At 47.4% G+C, this 17867-nt stretch overlaps 1 protein-coding gene across 7 annotated transcripts in view; it reads right to left on the bottom strand.

The window, feature by feature from the left end:
• Window positions 1–17286, bottom strand: part of BCL2L11 (BCL2 like 11) — a 42221-nt gene extending 24935 nt beyond the window's left edge. For 4 of the 7 annotated variants that reach the window (XM_059942587.1, XM_059942591.1, XM_059942588.1 and 1 more), the window contains exons 1-2: window positions 15303–15585; window positions 13995–14389 (exon numbers count right to left, since the gene is read on the bottom strand). In XM_059942587.1, the coding sequence (XP_059798570.1) occupies window positions 13995–14389; window positions 15303–15565 (658 nt within the window). In that variant the 5' untranslated portion in view covers window positions 15566–15585. Of the gene's footprint in view, window positions 1–13994; window positions 14390–15302; window positions 15586–17037 lie in introns of those variants that run through there. The other 3 variants (XM_059942590.1, XM_059942589.1, XM_059942592.1) reach the window with 2 other exon arrangements.
• Between the last annotated feature and the right edge of the window lie 581 nt (window positions 17287–17867).

Raw genomic sequence — 17867 nt, 5'->3', positions numbered from 1 at the left:
CTACCAGCCGCTCTCTGCCCAGCAGCTTATGCAAAAGTCCCCCAACCCTCGGAAGTGAGCACTTCTGTCTCCACCTGATGGATGAGGAAACCGAAGCTCAGAGGGACTAACAGATCTGCCCAGGTCACTCATGGGTCTGAAGAACAGTCGGATGCCATCCAAATCCTGCTCCAGACCCAGGCACAGCCCTGCAGGGAAGGCAGCAGCAGCTCACGGGCACTGAATCAACCGGTAACCCTGCCCGATGAAGATGTTTTACAATGAAATACTCACTTGGCTAAAATAAGAGGCAGACCCCAAAACAGTAAATTAGGGGGCTAACGTCCATCGAAGTACTCATGGTGATGGGCCAAAAGCTTGATCTCGTCTGGATGAAATCATAAGGGGCGTGACAATTAATACCAAATCACATGAGCAAGTTAATACTGAAATCGTACATGCCGCAGTGACAAGCTGCTGTGCACGCCAAAAACGAAGATTAACGTTAAGAGAAAATTTTAAATATATATTATTTATTAAATTTATTCTATTATAAATGCTAGCCATGATGATTTTCCATATACAACAACAACAAAAACAAAAACAGGTAAGACGACCTGTAAGTTGAATACAAAAATATTCACTATTAACATTTTGATATTATTTTCCTTCTAATCTTCTTGTTATGCTTATAAACTTCTTGATACCAAAATTACATGTTATGGAGTACATGTTCATGTCCACCACAAAACTCATATGCTAAAATCTCTTCCCCAGTGTGATGGTACTTGGTAGGTGGGGCCTTTGGGAGGTGATTAGGTCATGCTGGTGGAGCCTTCGTGAATGGGATTAGCACCCTTGTAAGAGGAGGTCAAGGAGCTAGCTTGCCGTCTTGCCATCACATGAGGACAGTGAGAAGGTGGCCACCTACAAGCTAGGAAGAGGGACCCCACCAGAGCCGGACCGTGGCGGCACCTTGACCTCAGACTTCCAGCTTCCAAAACTGTGAGACAAATGTTTATTACTGAAGCCACCCAATCTATGGCATTTTTATTACAGCAGCACAAACAGCCTATGACACTAGGATGTCGCCAAGAACTCTGTAACCTTTTTAAATTGAACATTATACCAGGAGCGTTTTCCATCATTTTTAACATCATTAGAAGACAGCACCACAGTCTGGCTAATGGAGAGGTTTTCCCATACCATTTGGACTGCCAATAGTTTTCTGGCTGGTATAAAAAACGCCACGACGAGCCCTCTGCACGTACGTTTCTGCCAGCATTTCCTACAGAAGGAAGGAATGGCAGGTCCTGTTCTGTGCCTGCGGAGCAGGGTTGGCAGGCGGGCAGGCGGGCGGGCAGCACAGTGTTCACAGCCCGGTGCCCGACACAGCACGGGACCAAGGCGGCCGGGTCTTAAAGGACAGACGTTTGCTTTGGGTCCACAGGACCTCCGCAGAGAAGGAAAGCAGTCTTAGGTCGCATGCCCCGGCACGGGTCCTGGCCACTGACCAAGCAGAACGACCAGAGGACGGTGCCCAGAAGGTGAAAGCAGATGGAAATTGTGTCGCAGGAGGAATGCACTGAGACTGAGGCTGCCCCAGCAAGGGACGGATGAAGACCACTGGGCTCCAGTGTGGGAGGCGGGAGGGGTGCTGGTCCACGGGGAGTCCCATCCAACACAAGCAGGGTGACCACAGACCAGGGGCGTGCAGAGACTCGGGCACTGGGCAAGTGCTCCGATTCAGTGGTTTTAAAGTAGGTCAGGAAGCAAGGCATCAAGACAGTCAAGCATTCAACCGGCAATTATGTGCATATGTCTATCTAGAAATCTAACACCACAAAGGCCCTAAATACTAACCGAGACAAATCAGTGGATGATTGATCTTTCTCCTGCCTTCGAGTCCAGTCACACAGAACTACAAGACTTACCATTTTCCTAATGAGAAGTTCCCTTATGGCATGTGGAGTCAGACTTGTGTCACCCATACATTTTCAGGCAGTGCGTTCGAGGGTGGCATGGTGTGTACCCTCTGAGGGCACATCACCAGGGGAATCACAACAATAGATACTGCAGTTAGTATCTGAAAAAAGTGGCTAGGATTACTGTTAAACCGCTTCCTGACATTAAAATCCTACTATTCCATATAGAGGATAAAAAGAAAGGGGGAAAGAGGTAATTTCTAAAGTTCTGAGTAGTACTTTGCAACCAGAGCCAATCAATACCAATCGTAGATAGTTAAAAGAAGATACAGATTTTTAGCTCCATGAAGGTGGGGTCAACTCTACTCCTCCAGGTCCTCCTTTTTACAACTAAGCACGCAGGACTGAGAGGGGAAAGAGCGTGGGCTGCCTGGGGACCGTGGGGCTTAGGGAATGACAGGGGGGCGGGTTCCCCGGTTTGCTCATTACCCTCCATACACCTCGGCCAGGGCACTGCAGAGGCCTGCAACGTGATCTCCAACAGGCAGAGAGAAAACGCTCCGAGGAAAGCTGTTCTCTTTAGCCAAAGGACTGGGGAATGGGGGCCCCCAACAGAAAGCCTTTTGGCCATTCCCACCCTACTCCAGCTGAACACTGCACACTGCCCATCCCCCTGCCCAGCAGGAGTGGTTGGTGCTCTGAAACCACCCAGGTGGTACTGGCAGGTTAGGCAGGGAGCTGATCTCCCAGGCCCTGCCCGGTGGAAACAGATGACGCTGTGATTCCCCCCTCCAGGGCCCCAGAGACAGCTGATGCTCCATCGTGACTCTGCAGCATGGAGGTGGTACCAGGCAGGGTGAGCCGCCACTGCACACACACATACACACCATGTATCAGCGGGCCCAGCCTCCACCTCCACCCAACGCTGACGAGCAATGGGACAGAACAAGTCAGAGTGAGTCAGCCCTCACTTCCCCCCCCTCAGGCCGGCGGGGAAGGCCTAGCGGGAAGCTGAACCTGCCCAGCCCCCCGCAGCAGCAAGACTGAATGAGGCGGTGGAGAACGGGGCTAGTGGCCCACTGATCCCCCTACCCCAGTCTCAAGGGTCAGTGGGACCCGGTGGGTCACTGAGACTCCACGCCCACCTGGCATGAAGGAGAACGAAGGGGAACTCACACCCAGCACCAGTGAGGGGAACGAGGTGATGGAGGGCAGGGCTGGTGTGTTTCACCCGCCCCCCCCCCCCCAACCCCAACCCCAGCCCTCACGCTGGTGTAGACAGGGAGCAGAGAGGAACTGAGCTTTGGCCCCCGCCCTGCAGAAACAAGGCCTGCGGGTCAGCCCTCCACCTCTTCCCCCACCAGGTGTCAACAGGGGCCAGGGGAGCTAAGCGTACACCCCCGGCTGGGCTCCGTGAAGCCATGCGGGTCAGTGCCCTGCGGGTCGGTGCCCTGTTTTTGCTGGGAAAGTAGCAGCAAGGCCCAGGAGGGATCTGAACGTCCACCCCACCCAGCAGAAGCAGGAAAAATTTTAGAACTGAAAAATACATTTAAAGTAAAAAAGCAAAAAAAAAATCACTGGAAAGGACCAATAATAGAGTGGAAGTGACACAGGAGAGAACCAGCGGACATGAGGCTAATCAGCAGAATTTAGTTCATCGAAACAAAGAGAATATACGATGAAAAATGAACAGAGTCTCGGGGACCTGTCAGATCACAACAAAAATACTAATACTCTTTTGTCACAAAAGTCCCCAAAGAGGCAGGCAGGGACTGAAAAAATATCCAGAGACATAATGGCTGAAAACTTCCCAAACTTGGCAGAAAATATCAAACCACAGATTCGAGAAGCTGAGTGAACCTTGAAAGGGATAAACCCAAAGAAATCCAAGCCACATTAAACTTCTGGAAACTAAAAGACAAAGAAAAACCCCTGAAAGCAGCCAGACTGAAATGACACATTACTTATAGGAGAACAATTCAAATGACAAAGGATTTCTCACCTGCAACCATGAAGGTCAGGAGCAAGTGGCATGTTTTTCAAGCACTGAAAAAAAAAACAACCGTCAACCACAAATTCTATAACCAGTGAAAATATCCTCAGGGGGTGCGGGGGGCGAGGGGAAATAAAGACATTCGCAGATGAAGGAGAACTAAGGATTGTTGCCAGCAGGCCTGTCATTGAAGAATGACTAAAGAAGTCCTCTCAACAGGAAGGAAATGATAACAGAGCCTTAGGACTTCAGAAAGGAAAGAATGTTGGAATGGGAAAAAGTGGGAGTAAATAACTAGGCTACTTCTCAGGAGTTTCTTAAATTACATTTAGCAAAAGAGATAACATCATCTGACATGGTGCTCAATGTATATGGAGGAAATATTTAAGACGATTATATTTGAAAATCGGGGCAGGTAAGGGGACCTAAATGGAAGAAGTAAGGTACCTACACTGCAAGTGAAGTCATAAAATGGTGACGCCACTGACGGTGGTAGATTATAGTAAGTTACATCTGTATAGTGTAATAGCAGAGCAATATATGTAAGAACACTACAAAAAAAAAGGCAAGATGGAATCCTAAAAAATGTTCGGATAACTCACAGTAAGGTTGAAAAAAGAAAATAGGAAACAGAAACACAAACAGAGGAAACAGAAAGATAGTAAAATGGCAGACTTAAGCTCTAACATACCAACAAGAACCTTAAATGTAAACAGTCTAAATGCACCACTAAAAAGACAGATTGGGTGTGGTAGAAAAAAACAATATCATCTAAAGATATGTCGTATACAAAAAATCTTATTTCAAATACAACATAGGTAGGCTGGAAGGGTAAGGATGGAAAAAGACATCCCATGTAAACACTGCTAATATTTTTTACAAAAAACAGGAGTGGTTATGCTTTATAGCAATGATAAAAGGATCAACCTAACAGGAAGATGTAGTTCAAAATGTGCAAACACCAAACAGTGCCTCGAAATATACAGAGCAAAATCTGACAGATATGAAAGGAGAAAGAGACAAATCCACCATTATAGTTGGGGACTTCAACACTACACTGAGCAGTTGACAGAACTATTAGACAGAAAATCAGCGAAGATATAGAAGAACCAAACAACACAACCAACCAATAAGACTAAATCGACAAATATATAATGAACATGCCAACCAACAAGAGCAGAAGACAGTTTTTTTTTTTTTGTTTTCAAGCACTCATAGACCATTCACCAAAAACAGACCATATCCTGAGCCGTAAAACAAACCTCAACAAATTCAAAAGACCTGAAATCATACAGAGTATGTTCTTTGACCATACTGGAATCAAATAAGAAAACAATAACAGAAAGACAAGACAGTCTTCACGCACTTGCAAGTGAAACAACACATGTCTAAATAATCTAGGGTCAGAAAGGGAGTCTCAAAGGAAATAAAAAGAAAACATACAGAAGTCAATGGAAATGAAAACACAATATACCAAAACATGTGGGATACAGTTAAAGCAGGAGAGAAGGGAAATTTATGGCACTAAATGCTTGCAGTAGAAAGGTCTCAAAACACTACTCTAAGTTTCTACCCTCAAGAAATTAGGAAAAACAAAACAGACACAAAGCAAACAAAAGAATAATAAAACAACAGAATTGAAAACAGGAAAATAATAGAGAAAAGTCAACAAAACAAAAGGCTGGTTTAAAAAAACAAAACTGGGGAATTCCCTGGTGGTCCAGTGGTTAGGACTCTGTACTTTCACTGCTGTGGGCCCCAGTTTGATCCCTGGTCAGGGAACTAAGATCCCACATGCTGCACGCAGCCAAGAAAAAAAAAAAAGTGTTTAAAAAAACAAAACTGACAAACTCTGATAAAGATTAAAAAGACTGATAAAGATTAAAAAGTAAGAAAACATAAGTCACCAATATCAGGAATAAAATGGACTATCACAACAGATCCTGTATCCATTTTAAAAGATAATAAGGGAACACTATAAACACTTCATAGGCTCAAAAATTCAACAACTTAGAAGAGATGGACCAATTCCGTGAAAACCACAAAGTACCAAAACTCAACCAAGATGAAACAGATAACCTGAATAGTCCTATAAACACTAAAAAATTGAATTTGTAAAATTTAAAAACACCCAGAAAGTAAATCTCCAGGTTCAGATGGTTTCATTAGAGCATCCCACCAAACATTTAAAGAAGAATTAATACCAATTTTACAGAATCTCTTCCAGAATAGAGCAGGAGGGAACACTACGCAACCCACTATTAAGGCCTTGATCAAAGCCAGACAGTCTTAATACAACAGATAAATACCTCTCATGAACTTAGGCACAAACACCCTCCACAAAATATTAGCAAATTCAATTCAGCAATTATGAAAAGAACTACACCCTGATCAAGAAGGATTTATCCCAGGCATGCAAGGCAGATTAATACTGAAAGTCAACATAACACAGCATATCAACTGGCTAACATAAGTCACATGATCATATCAATTGATGCAGAATAAATGTTTTATAAAACCCAACATCCATTCATGATAAAAAACTCTCAGCAATGTAGAAATAAAGAGAAACTTGTTCATATTTTTAAAGAGCATCTACAAAATAGCTACTTCATACTTAATGGTTAAAAGACTGAAAGCTTTCCTGTTAAAATCAGGAGAAAAGGCAAAGATGTCTGCTCTCACCACTCCTATTCACCATAGCACTGGAAGTTCTAGCCAGTGCATTAGGGCAAGAAAAAGAAATAAAATACAAATCACAAAGGAAGAAATAAAACTGTGCCTATTTTCAGATTACATGGTTGTCTAGATAGGTCTCCCAAGAAATTTCTGAATTAGAGTTCAACAAGGCTGTAGGATATTAAGAGCAATGCACAAAAATGAACTGCATTTCTATATACTAAAATGAATACATAGAAACTGAAATAAAAAATAACGTACCATTAATAATTTCTCCAAGGTAAATGAAATCTAACAAAATATGCATAAGATGTTTATGCTGAAAATTACAACACCTAAAGACCTCAATACTTGAAGAGACATCCCTGCGTATGGATTACAAGACTTAGCATAGTAAAGAGGCAAATTCTTCTCCAAAGTGACTTACAGGTTTAACAAAATTCCTATCAAAATCCCAGCAGGGGTTTTGGTAGGCACAGACAAGCTTATTCTAAAAATTATATGAAAAGGCACAGGGCCTAGGCTAAAACAATTTTGAAAAAGTAGAATGAAGTCTGAAGAATCACTCTACCCATTATAATGGCTTCATACACAACCACAGTAATAAGACAGTGTGGTATTGGCAGAGGGACAGATACCTCAATTAATGGAACACCAAAGAGAAACTGGAAACAAACCCACACAAACCCGACAACTGATCTTTGACCAAGGTGCAAAGCCATTAGATTGAAAAAGAAAAATCTTTTCAACAAACAGCGCTAGAGCAACTGGGCACCGTAGTCCAAAAGAATAAACACTGACCTAAGTCTCATACCTAACACACAAATTAACTCAACATAAATCAGAGATCTAAGTGTAAAATGTAACACTATAAGACTTCCAGGAAAAAAAGAAAAACCTAGGAAAAAAATTTGGGGACTTAGAGCCTGGTGAAGAGTTCTTAGACCGGACACCAAAAGCATGATCCACAGAAGGAAAAACTGATTAAATGGACTTCATCAAAATTAAAAACTTTTGCTCTATGAAGAGGACAGAAAGACAAGCTACAGATTGGGAGAAGACATTTGTAAATCACATACCCGACAAAGGCCTTGCCTTGACTCTAGAATACATAAAAACTCTCAAAGCTCAAGAGTTAAAAAAAAAAAAAAATCCTATTAGAAAATGAGTGAAAGACATGAACAACCATTTCACAGGAGGGTAAACAGAGACAAAAAACATACACAAAATATTCAACATCATTAAAACTACAATGAGATATCATTACGCACAGGTCAGAATGGCTAAAATACAAAATAGTGATTAACACCAAATGCCGGCTAAGATCTGGAAAAAATGGATCTCCCACACATCGCTGATGGAAATATAAAATGGCACAGCCACACTCTGCCAAACTGTTTGGCAGTTTCTTAAAAAACTCGAGTACCGTAGGATCCAACAATTGCACTTCTGGGCATTTATCCCGGAGAAATGAGACTCATGTTCACACAAACACCCACACAGCACAGTTCACAGCGGCAGTTCTGTTGCCCAGGTGAAGCCTTGGTGGCCAGTCTGATGGGTGGCTTCACCAGGAAGACTGTGCCCATGGCCTTCAACTGGCAGCTGCCCAAAGATGTACCACAGGACAATGTGTAACGTCCAATGCAGGCTGGCAAATGCCCCCCAAGTGCCAGCTGTGCCAGGTCCCTGCCAGAGCTGCAAATGGCCCAAATGTCTTTCAACAGGTCAATAGCTGAACTGTAATACATCTAATACACACAGCATCCTGGGTGGATCTCAAAGGTATTATGCTGAGTGAAAAAAGCCAAGCTCAAAATGTCACATAGAGTATGACTCTATAGCATACTTGGAAGAACAGAAGTATAGATATGCAGCACAGATTAGTGGCTGTCAGGGGTTAGGGAGCAGGAGGGAGTTGGCTGTGATATACAAAGGTAGCAAGAGAATCCTTGGGATGGAACTGTTCTGGATCTTGACTGTGCTGGTGGTCACACAAACCTACACATCTGATGAAACTGCACACAAGTAAATACAGTCTCACACACACAAATGGAATGCATGTGAAATTGGTGAAATCTGCATAAGGCAGCTGGAGTCTATCAAGGTCATGTGCTGGCTATGATACTGTACTATTTAAACGAGGTGTTGCCATTGTGAGAAACTGGGTAAAGGACACACACATAGGTCCTCTCTGGGTTATTTCTTACAACTGCACGTCAAACTATAATTATCTCACAATAAAGTTCTTTTAAAGATGTAAAACTTTAAAATGTCTAGACAGCTATCAGTTACTAAACTTTGTTTGGAACCAGTAAAGAAAATTTTCCCTCTCTTTCGTCACTTTCTCTCCCCACACAGGACCTACAAAGTGAATTTGTTTCTCTTGTTGTCCAAACGAGTGACCCTGCGGGTCTGAAGGCCAGAACCAGGTCTTCAGCAGAGAAGACTCTATCTCTGTCATCAGGCTCCAGGGCACCATGAGGTGCCCAAGGAACCAAATCACTCCGCCTTCCACCTTTTCAAAGCCTGCATGTACCACAGAGTTTAAAGAGGTGAAACAAAAGGGATACTCATATTTGCCTGGAGAACAGATCTACAAAGCTCACTTGATGTTTAAGATGCTTACGAGATTAGGGTAATTACTTTCACTCGTCTAAGTCAACAAAAGCAACCAAAGGAGTAAGTTCCACGGACATGATGTGCTTTGAGTGGAAGAATCAGGTCTGGCTTGCTAAAGCACAAAGCCCGGTCCAGCTCTTCCATCTGCCAGGCCAACCCAACCATTCTGTTAAAACAGAATGCCAGTGGCAGATCTAATTTGAAATTTTTCTAGTAGCCACGCTTAAAAAAAGTAAAAAGAAACCAGTCAAATTAATCTCAAAACAAACTTAATGGCCAACATAGATAGGAAAAGATGCTCAACATGACTAATCATTAGGGAGCTGCAAATCTAAACCACAAGGAGTTATCACCTCACACCTGTTAGAATGGCTATTACCAAAAAGATGAGAGATAACAAATGCTGGTGAGGATGTGAAGAAAAGGGATACTGTTGGTGGGAATGTAAATTAGTGCAGCCACTGTGGAAAATAGTATGGAGGTTCCTCAAAAAATTAAAAATAGTTCTACCATATGATCCAGCCATCCCACTTCTGGGTACACATCTGAAAGAATTGAAAGCAAGAGCTCAAAGAGACATATGTACATCCATGTTCACAGTAGCATTACTCACAATAGACAAGAGATGAAAGCAACCCAAATGCCCATCGACAGATGAATGGACGAAGAAAATGTGGTCTATACATACAATAGAATATTATTCAGCCTTAAAAAGGAAGGAAATCTGCTTCACATGCTATAGCAGAGATGACCCTTGAGGACATTATGCTAAGTGAAATAAGCTAGTCGGAAAAAGCCAAATACTGTGCGACTCCACTCATGAGGTACCTAGTTAGAGTCTTCAAAATCACAGAGACAGATGGCAGAATGGTGGCTGAAGACCTGGGTGGGAAAGAAAAATGCAGAGGCGCTTTACTGGCTACTGAACTTCAGTTTTGCAGGACGAAAAAGTTCTGAGAACTGAAAGATGTGAAGATACTCAACACGACTAAAGGGTACACTTAGAAACAGTTACGATGGTAAATTTTGTGTTTACCACACACACACACGAAATATATATATATATATATATATATATATATATATATATATATATATACATTTTAACCCCCATATTCAAAAATCTCAGCATACAATTAATATAAAAATGACTGAGATATTTTACGTTCTTTTTTATATGCTAAGTCTTCAGACTCCAGTGTGTATTGACACTGACTGCACATCTCAGTTTGGATTAGTCCCATTTCAAGTGCTCAATACTCACGTGTGGTTTCCCCACTGGGCCTGTGCTGGGCTCGACCGTACCTGTCACCCCTACCTGACAAACCTTATAGCTGAATCTAAAGAACAAAACTGTTTTTTTGACAGGTGTTGGCTGGGTCTTCTTCTTGCAAAACCTTTTGGGAAATCTTTATTTTTTTCACATTTTAATTAATTAATTTATTTTTAAATTTACTTATTTATCTTATACAGCAGGTTCTTATTAGTTATCTATTTTAAACATATTAGTGTATACATGTCAATCCCAATCTCCCCCTTTTGGGAAATCTTATTTGTCCCTGGTCAGCTCTATGGAAAGGGCAAAGCTCAAATGATGCTGAACATCTCCCAAGGACCTGCAGGACATCACGCCCCTCCCCCCCACCCTACTCTGAGAGCTCACAGCTTAAAAGAGGGGCTGGTAACCAGCTAAAGCAGGCACAAGATGCTGACGGATGGACGCGAAGAACAATGCAATTAGCTCCCACCCGTGATTTCTGATGTGCCAGGGAACAAGTATAAAGTTTAAGTCATTTACCAAAATGACGTATGAGAGTTGTTAATAACTAGCATTCACCTATATCCTGACCTTTCTCAGCTCTGATTTGCAATTGCTTTGACTACATCTTCAAAGCACGAATTTGTACAGAATTTAGTACACATTTATATTAAAAATACACACAGAATAAGCACACTCACCAGAAAAGGCACTCGGCAAACCAATACCTCTGTTGGTGATTCTGATTCGAATAATCAGCTCTTCACTGATTAAGAGGGCATTTGTCAAGCTAATCCTCCCAGAGTGTAAACAGAATAGAATTTGGTGAAAGTGAAAAAACTGTCTCTCTCACAGCTGAATATACCATTCTTTGAATATACCTTCAGAAAAATTGAAGACAGGGAGGAAAATAGGAAGACGTTTCTAGTACAAACACCCAACTGCTGTACATCCCAGACAAGAATTTACTTTCTCAGTAGAACAAAGTGCAAGAACAAAACTGCCACACACATGCTCTCCACCCCAAGTCACTCAGCAGAAAACTGCTCTGTGGCTAAAGGAAGCCCTAAGGAGGACCTCTTTCTAACCTCACATTTGTGCTGCACTGGTTGAAACCAATATAATGACTTCTTTGTGAAAAACGTATTTTGCAGTAAATTATCAAAAGCTTCACTGTAGATCTTAATGGACATGGCTGAGTAAGGAGTACTAAACACGGCTATGTTTAGAGAACCCAAATTTACCAACTCAGCGTATTTCAGTGGTCGCTGGGCACTGAACTATTTTAAGAATAGCCAGGGAAAAAAGTTACAGACTACAAAGGGTGCAAATTTTTTTCTTTAATTTAACACACTCACATCTAAATCCCCTCGTCCCACCAGCAATTCCTCCCTCCCCCCATCCCACCTCCTCCCCCCACCCCACCCAAACAAATCTCGCAAGAACTTAATACTGAAAACTTACCTTGGTGCGTTAACTTCAGACAAACCCCTCAGAACTTATCATTTAATCCTATGCATTAAACTCTAAGTTATCTCACCAACCTACGGGAACGTAGTTAATACTATAAAATTACACCTCGAGATCCATTACTTTACACTTCACAGGTAAAACCATAACTTTGCTTAATAATTTAGATTGTGATCTCTCTAAAGCTCTACATCTGTCATCTCAAGTTAACGGTGCTTACCTTATAATTTGCTTGCTAAATGGCACGTCACCAAAAAAAAGCATTCATGCCTATCCCTATTAAAAAAAAAAAAAAGAAAGAAAACAAAACACTACCTCACTCACTATTCCTGGTTAAGGAAGGAATATTCCAGGGAAGGAGCAACTATTTCCACGCACTAAGCCACCTGATACAGAGGTCTGCATGGAAAAACTATAATGGCTTCCAGAGGATCCTTAAAATACATGGGGTTTTAAACACGCACACCATAAGGCCCCATTAATTCATTTAGTAACTCATTTACTTGTAAGTCCTCATATAGTCAAGAGCATTTTCAAGGGCAGAAAAACATATGCAAGCACCAAGACCTTCTAAGGCTAAAATGAGCTCAGGAGTAGCAATAACTAAAGTAACAGTAATAATAAAACTTCCAGCTCCTTTCCCGAAGGAGGGGTCCTAAGAAAGCATTTAGCAGGAGACACGCAGCCAACATGTATAGCTGCTGGTATTTTTGTCATTTGTCTGCCACTTCCAAGGTGTGCCCAACCTCTGACAAAGGACCGAGGTCCTGAGGTTCTTACTAACTCTGCAACATGGGGACGGACCTGCACGGTTTACTGCACTGAAGATTATGAAGACTGAAGTCTACTGTATTTGCAAAACTAAGATTTGTCATGTGTTCCAACAGTTACGTGGCTACTCTGATGATTTTGTTTTAGTTAGCCTTTGGCATGGTAAGTATCACCTATGTTTTCATAGGATCTATGCTGGATTTCTTAATTGGAAACACTGCCAACTTACTTGTATCTCTTTAACGCAGAAGGGCTAATCTGGACAAATGGTAAATGAGAGTCTAGTGAATCCTGATCAAGACATGAACCTTTTCCACTACTGGGGAACAGCGATTTGAACCGACACACTCACCCCTTGATCAGGGTGGTGAGGACTCTGCATACTCAAAGCCATACCCTGGAGGCTCAAGGATCAAATCAAGCCCGCAGATGTTTTTATTTGGCTTACACAGTGCTTTCAAAGTTCTAAACAAGTTGCCAAAGCATCAGGAGATTTGGTATCAAAATCTGCATTCTCGGATTATCTGGCCCTATAGGAAAACCTACCACCTTGAGACCACACACCCTCACAGCCCCAACTGGGAGCAGCCAAATGGACAAGAGCAAACGCTCTCCAAGCTGCCATAATCCCCACCAGGTCAGTTCCCTCACCGATGGGACTGCCAGATTTTTCTGGGCATTTACGTTTGCCACTCTTCCTTCAGACTCTGAAACTATCTTTAATCCCTGAAATAAAAACCCGCAATCTAATCTTATTAGTACTATGTCCAAACCCTCCAAGCAAACAAAATAAGCCCAAACAGGAACCTGAGTAGAAAACAAAATATTTTCATGGTGCTATGGTGGTAATGCTGATATGAACTATTTCATCTTCTTAAAATGTCATTTTTGAAAACGATTCACCTGTCTCATCCCTTCTTCCACACTTTCGGTTAGGTTATTACTCTATCTGCCGTAACTGATTGAGTCCCTTTCAAGCAGAATGTCATTAATGAGGAAATCTTAGTGGTTAGGACAACATGCCACAGTTAGATACTTTAATGAAGGCACCAGGGGTTCGAGATATACTGCCCAATAGGCTGATGCTTGGACCTCAACTCATCGCTGCCACAAAACTTGGTAACGTGTTTTTTAAATGTTGGTTGGATGTTTTATTTGACGTATGCGTCATTCCCAACAAAACATGGAATATATCTGTAAAAGGATTCTCAAAGGGGGCTTTAAATGCTACACACAGCCTCTGGACAGAGAGTCAAGCAACCACACGTGCACTGCCGCTCCCCCGGGCATTGCTTACCCATCGCACTGAGATAATGGTTGAAGGCCTGGCAAGGAGGACTTGGGGTTTGTGTTGATTTGTCACAACTCATGGGTGCCGGGCTCCTGTCTGTGTCAAAAGAGAAATACCCACTGGAGGATCGAGACAGCAGGGAAGATCTTCTCACGAAGATGAAAAGCGGGGATCTGGTAGCGAAAGGGCCGGGACTGGCCGGTGGGGCCAGTGGGCCCTGCGGGCTGCCTTGGGGGCAGCGGTCCCCTTCTCCTTCGGGATTACCTTGCCGCTCTGTCTGTAGAGAGATGGGGGCCCCAGGCCTGAGCTGAGGAGGCCTTTCGGCAGGCTGCAATTGTCCACCTTCTCTGTCACACTCAGAACTTACATCGGAAGGTTGCTTTGCCATTTGGTCTTTTTTTCTGCAAGGAAAATTAAAACTAGGGTTATCTTAAGCAAAATAATAATTACAACGAATACCCAAATGGGCAGACTTTCACCTATTCTTGAAAAATCGTTAGAATTAATGCCCAACACTTTAACACTGTCATTGCTTATATAGGAATAGTTTTCCATACGCTCTTCCAAATAATAATAAAAACAACCTGCATAACAAAGGTATCATTATCTTTGTTTGGGGGGGGGGGTGAGGTGGGGAGGAGGGACTAAACTCCCTACCACCAAACAAAACACAGCAACAATGTCAATTACTAGTGGAACTGGTGCTCTACCACCACACACACACACACGTTTTACGAGAGGCTGCTTGTTTGAGATCTATTCACATGTGCTCTTTACTCAGGCCCGACTAGAGTAAGTCAGAAACTCCCAGCGGGCTCTGATTTCCCGGGATCAGATACAGCGCTGGAGCCCAGGAGCGGGCGCAGATGCAGCGATTGCAGGCGGCTGGCCGCGTTCCCCGCTCCGGCCCCATTGTTCTGCCGAAAGTGCTGAGGACAGCAAGTCTGGGGAAGGTTTGGCAAGGGCCGTCAGTCGTAGTAAGTGCGTCACAATAGAGTTTGTAACTCAGCGCGGCTCGGCCCAGCCGGGCTGCGGCTCTCCGCCCGCCCGAGGTCCCTCCCGCTCCCGGCTCGCGCGCCCCTCCTCCGGCTGCGGGGCGGGGGGGCAGCGCGCCACACCGAACTCGCCGGAACTTCTCCGAGGTACACCCGCACTGTTAGGTGCACACCTCCAAATGGGAGGGGGTCCCCAAAGCCGTGCCCTGGCGACCCCTGCAAAGTCCACAAGTAACTCCGCACGCCGGGCGGCATCGGGGCGCGCGGCTCCCGTACCCCATAGACTCTCCCCTCCGAAGGCAATCAGGCCGAAACTCACGTTCGCCCCTTCCCTTCCGAGCGTCGCGTCCGGGCCGGGGCCCGGCGGCGCCCAGCCCGCGCCCTTCGCCGACCCGGAGCCCCCTGACCGTCAACACGAAGGCGGTCCGGGAGACAAAGCCCGGGACTCGCGGTCGGAGCGCCCGGGGCAGCGGAGAGCCTGCAACTCGCCGCCCGTCCGCTGCCGCGCTCCGCCGGGCAGCTGAAGGCTCCGCACGCCGCGTCTCTGGTCCGCGCTGCCCCGGCCGCAGCCGCCGGGAACATCCTCCGCCTCCTCCCGCTCCTCCCCTCGCGCACTGCGCCCGCCGCCGCCGGCACCGCCGACCTCCCCGCGCCGCTGGCGCCGGGTGCCCGCGCTCCCAATTGGCCCTCGTGCGGTCGCTCCGCGCCACAGCCAATCGCCTGCGGCGGCGGGGGCGGCGCCTGCCCGACAGGCCGCCAAAGGCCAGGCGATTGTTGACAAACTCGCCTCCGAAAGCGGCTCCGGCCGTCGCTGCGGCGGTAGCCGCGGCGAAGGTTTCCGCGGCCTCGGGGCCGGAGGCTGCCGAGGCTACCCCGCCCCGCCCCTCCGCCAGTCCGGTCGCCGCGCGCGCCTCCGCAGCTCCCGCCGCGCCCAGCAGCCAGTCACCTGGAGACAAAACAGGACCCTCACGGCCGGCCCCAGACTCCAGTCCCAGCAGCCGACCCCCGCCCAGGCCCGCTAGGGTGCGGACCCCAAAGATCACCCCCTCCCCAGCTGTAGCCCCCATCCTTCTCCAACTTCCTCCCTCTTTCTCCCCGTGCACCACGGGACACGCACCAAATCTGAGCGGCTACCACTGGCCACCGACGCGCATTTCCGCGCGCACCCGTGACCACCGCAGACAAGGAACACATCCATAGCCCCATCCCCGGTGTCCGGCGGGCCTTCCACTACCTGCGCCAACCCCGAGTAACAAGCCCCCGAGGGCACGGCACTGCCAGCCAGCACTGCGCTCGGGCACGCCCGAATCGCTAAGACGGTCTGGCCCCACGGTCCGGGCAGGTTCTACAGCCAGCGGCTGGTCCATCGCGTGGCCCCAGCGGTCGGAGGAGGCTCTCTGTCTCTCGCTGTCTGTGGATCGTGCGTCTGGCATCGTCCGCAGGGCGCCTGCACACCGGACAGGACCCCCAGACACGTCCGAGAGAGAGGACGAACGCATTAGTTGCCCAAAACGTCGGCCTGAACGGGTAAAAGGAAAAGCCGAGTCCCGTCAGTTTAATCACCATCACTGTTCCATAAATCCTTCACAGCGGGCCCGCGCCCGAGAAAAGCCGAGACGCGAGACCGGCTCGTACCTCGCGGCAGCTACTCGTGCGCCGCCAGGGCGGGCGGGCGGCGCGACTTCACGGCTGGGCGCGCAGCCCAGTCCGGCGCGGCGGCCCCCAGCTCCCGGGCCAGTGCGGAGAGCACGCGCTGCCTCTCCCAACCGGCCCGGAGACGCTTCACCACCCCCGCGCGCCGCATCTCCGCCGAGCCGTACTTAGACTAACTGCTCGCAGCCTCGGTGCGGACGACCCCTCCCCGAAGAGGACCTGCCTGGGGAGGGAACTCGACCCTCACTGGTGACCGCCTCCTGCCGCCCGACAAGCCGGACGGGGACGCGCGCCTCTGCCTGCACGTGCGCGGGAAGCGGGCTGGAGGTGGCGCCGTGCTGGCTCCCGCGCCAATCTTCCATCAGTACCCAGTCTGCTCCCCGGGATTCGGAAGTATTTACCTTGCGTTTCTCGGTCCGAGAGTCAGAGTCAGACATTGGGGGGACTAGAGCCAGGGGAAGGGCACCGAGGCGGTAGCGGCGGCGGCGGCGGCAGGAGCGAGGCGAATCCAGCAATCTGAAGCGATGCTGGCCTCAAAGGGCAGGGCGCTCAGGACGGCTGAGAGAATTTGGTGACGGTGGCGGCGACGAGGGACGCAGCGCTCCCGCAAACTCGAAACCTGGAGGCTGCGCGGAGCGAAATGAAACCTGCGCGGCTTTGCTCCCCAGCTCATGCTGGAGGCCCCGCGCTCGCGCCCAATCACCGTGGGCCCCGCCCCCGCTAAGTCCCGCCCGGCGCGCGGGCTGGCAAGCCCCGCCCCCGCGGCGCCGCGGCCGCCGGCGCTTGCAGGCACGGACAGGTAAAGGCGGGGGTGTCCCTGCTGGGTTCCCAGCTGCGCGCGCCGCCGTCCCTGCCCCTGCCGGGCGTGTTTACTGGAGTGACTTGGGCTGCGGACTGCTCTGTGCGCACCCATCCCCCACCCCAAAGTGTGCCCTCTCCTCTCTTCCCCGCCGCCAACCCCCCACCCCCCGCCCCGGCAATCCAGTGGTGGCCACGGCGTGCGCGTGGAACAGAGGGGGTGCTCCGGCCACACTCGGAGCCAGGCCCGGCCGCTGCCGCCAGCGGAAAGCCTCAGGAGGCGCCCCTGAGCCCAGGCTCTGCCTCGGGAGTTTCTCTCAGCCGCCCTGGGGCAGGCGCCAGGACTGGGTGGGTCCTCGGGAACGCGCGGGGCGTCTCTGAGCTCTCCTCCCTTCCAGATTCTGGGGGTCCGCGTGGGACCCCCATCCGCAGG

This window comes from Balaenoptera ricei, chromosome 13, assembly GCF_028023285.1.
Source record: "Balaenoptera ricei isolate mBalRic1 chromosome 13, mBalRic1.hap2, whole genome shotgun sequence".
Taxonomy (NCBI): domain Eukaryota; kingdom Metazoa; phylum Chordata; class Mammalia; order Artiodactyla; family Balaenopteridae; genus Balaenoptera; species Balaenoptera ricei.
This window is presented reverse-complemented; position numbering and strand designations above follow the sequence as displayed.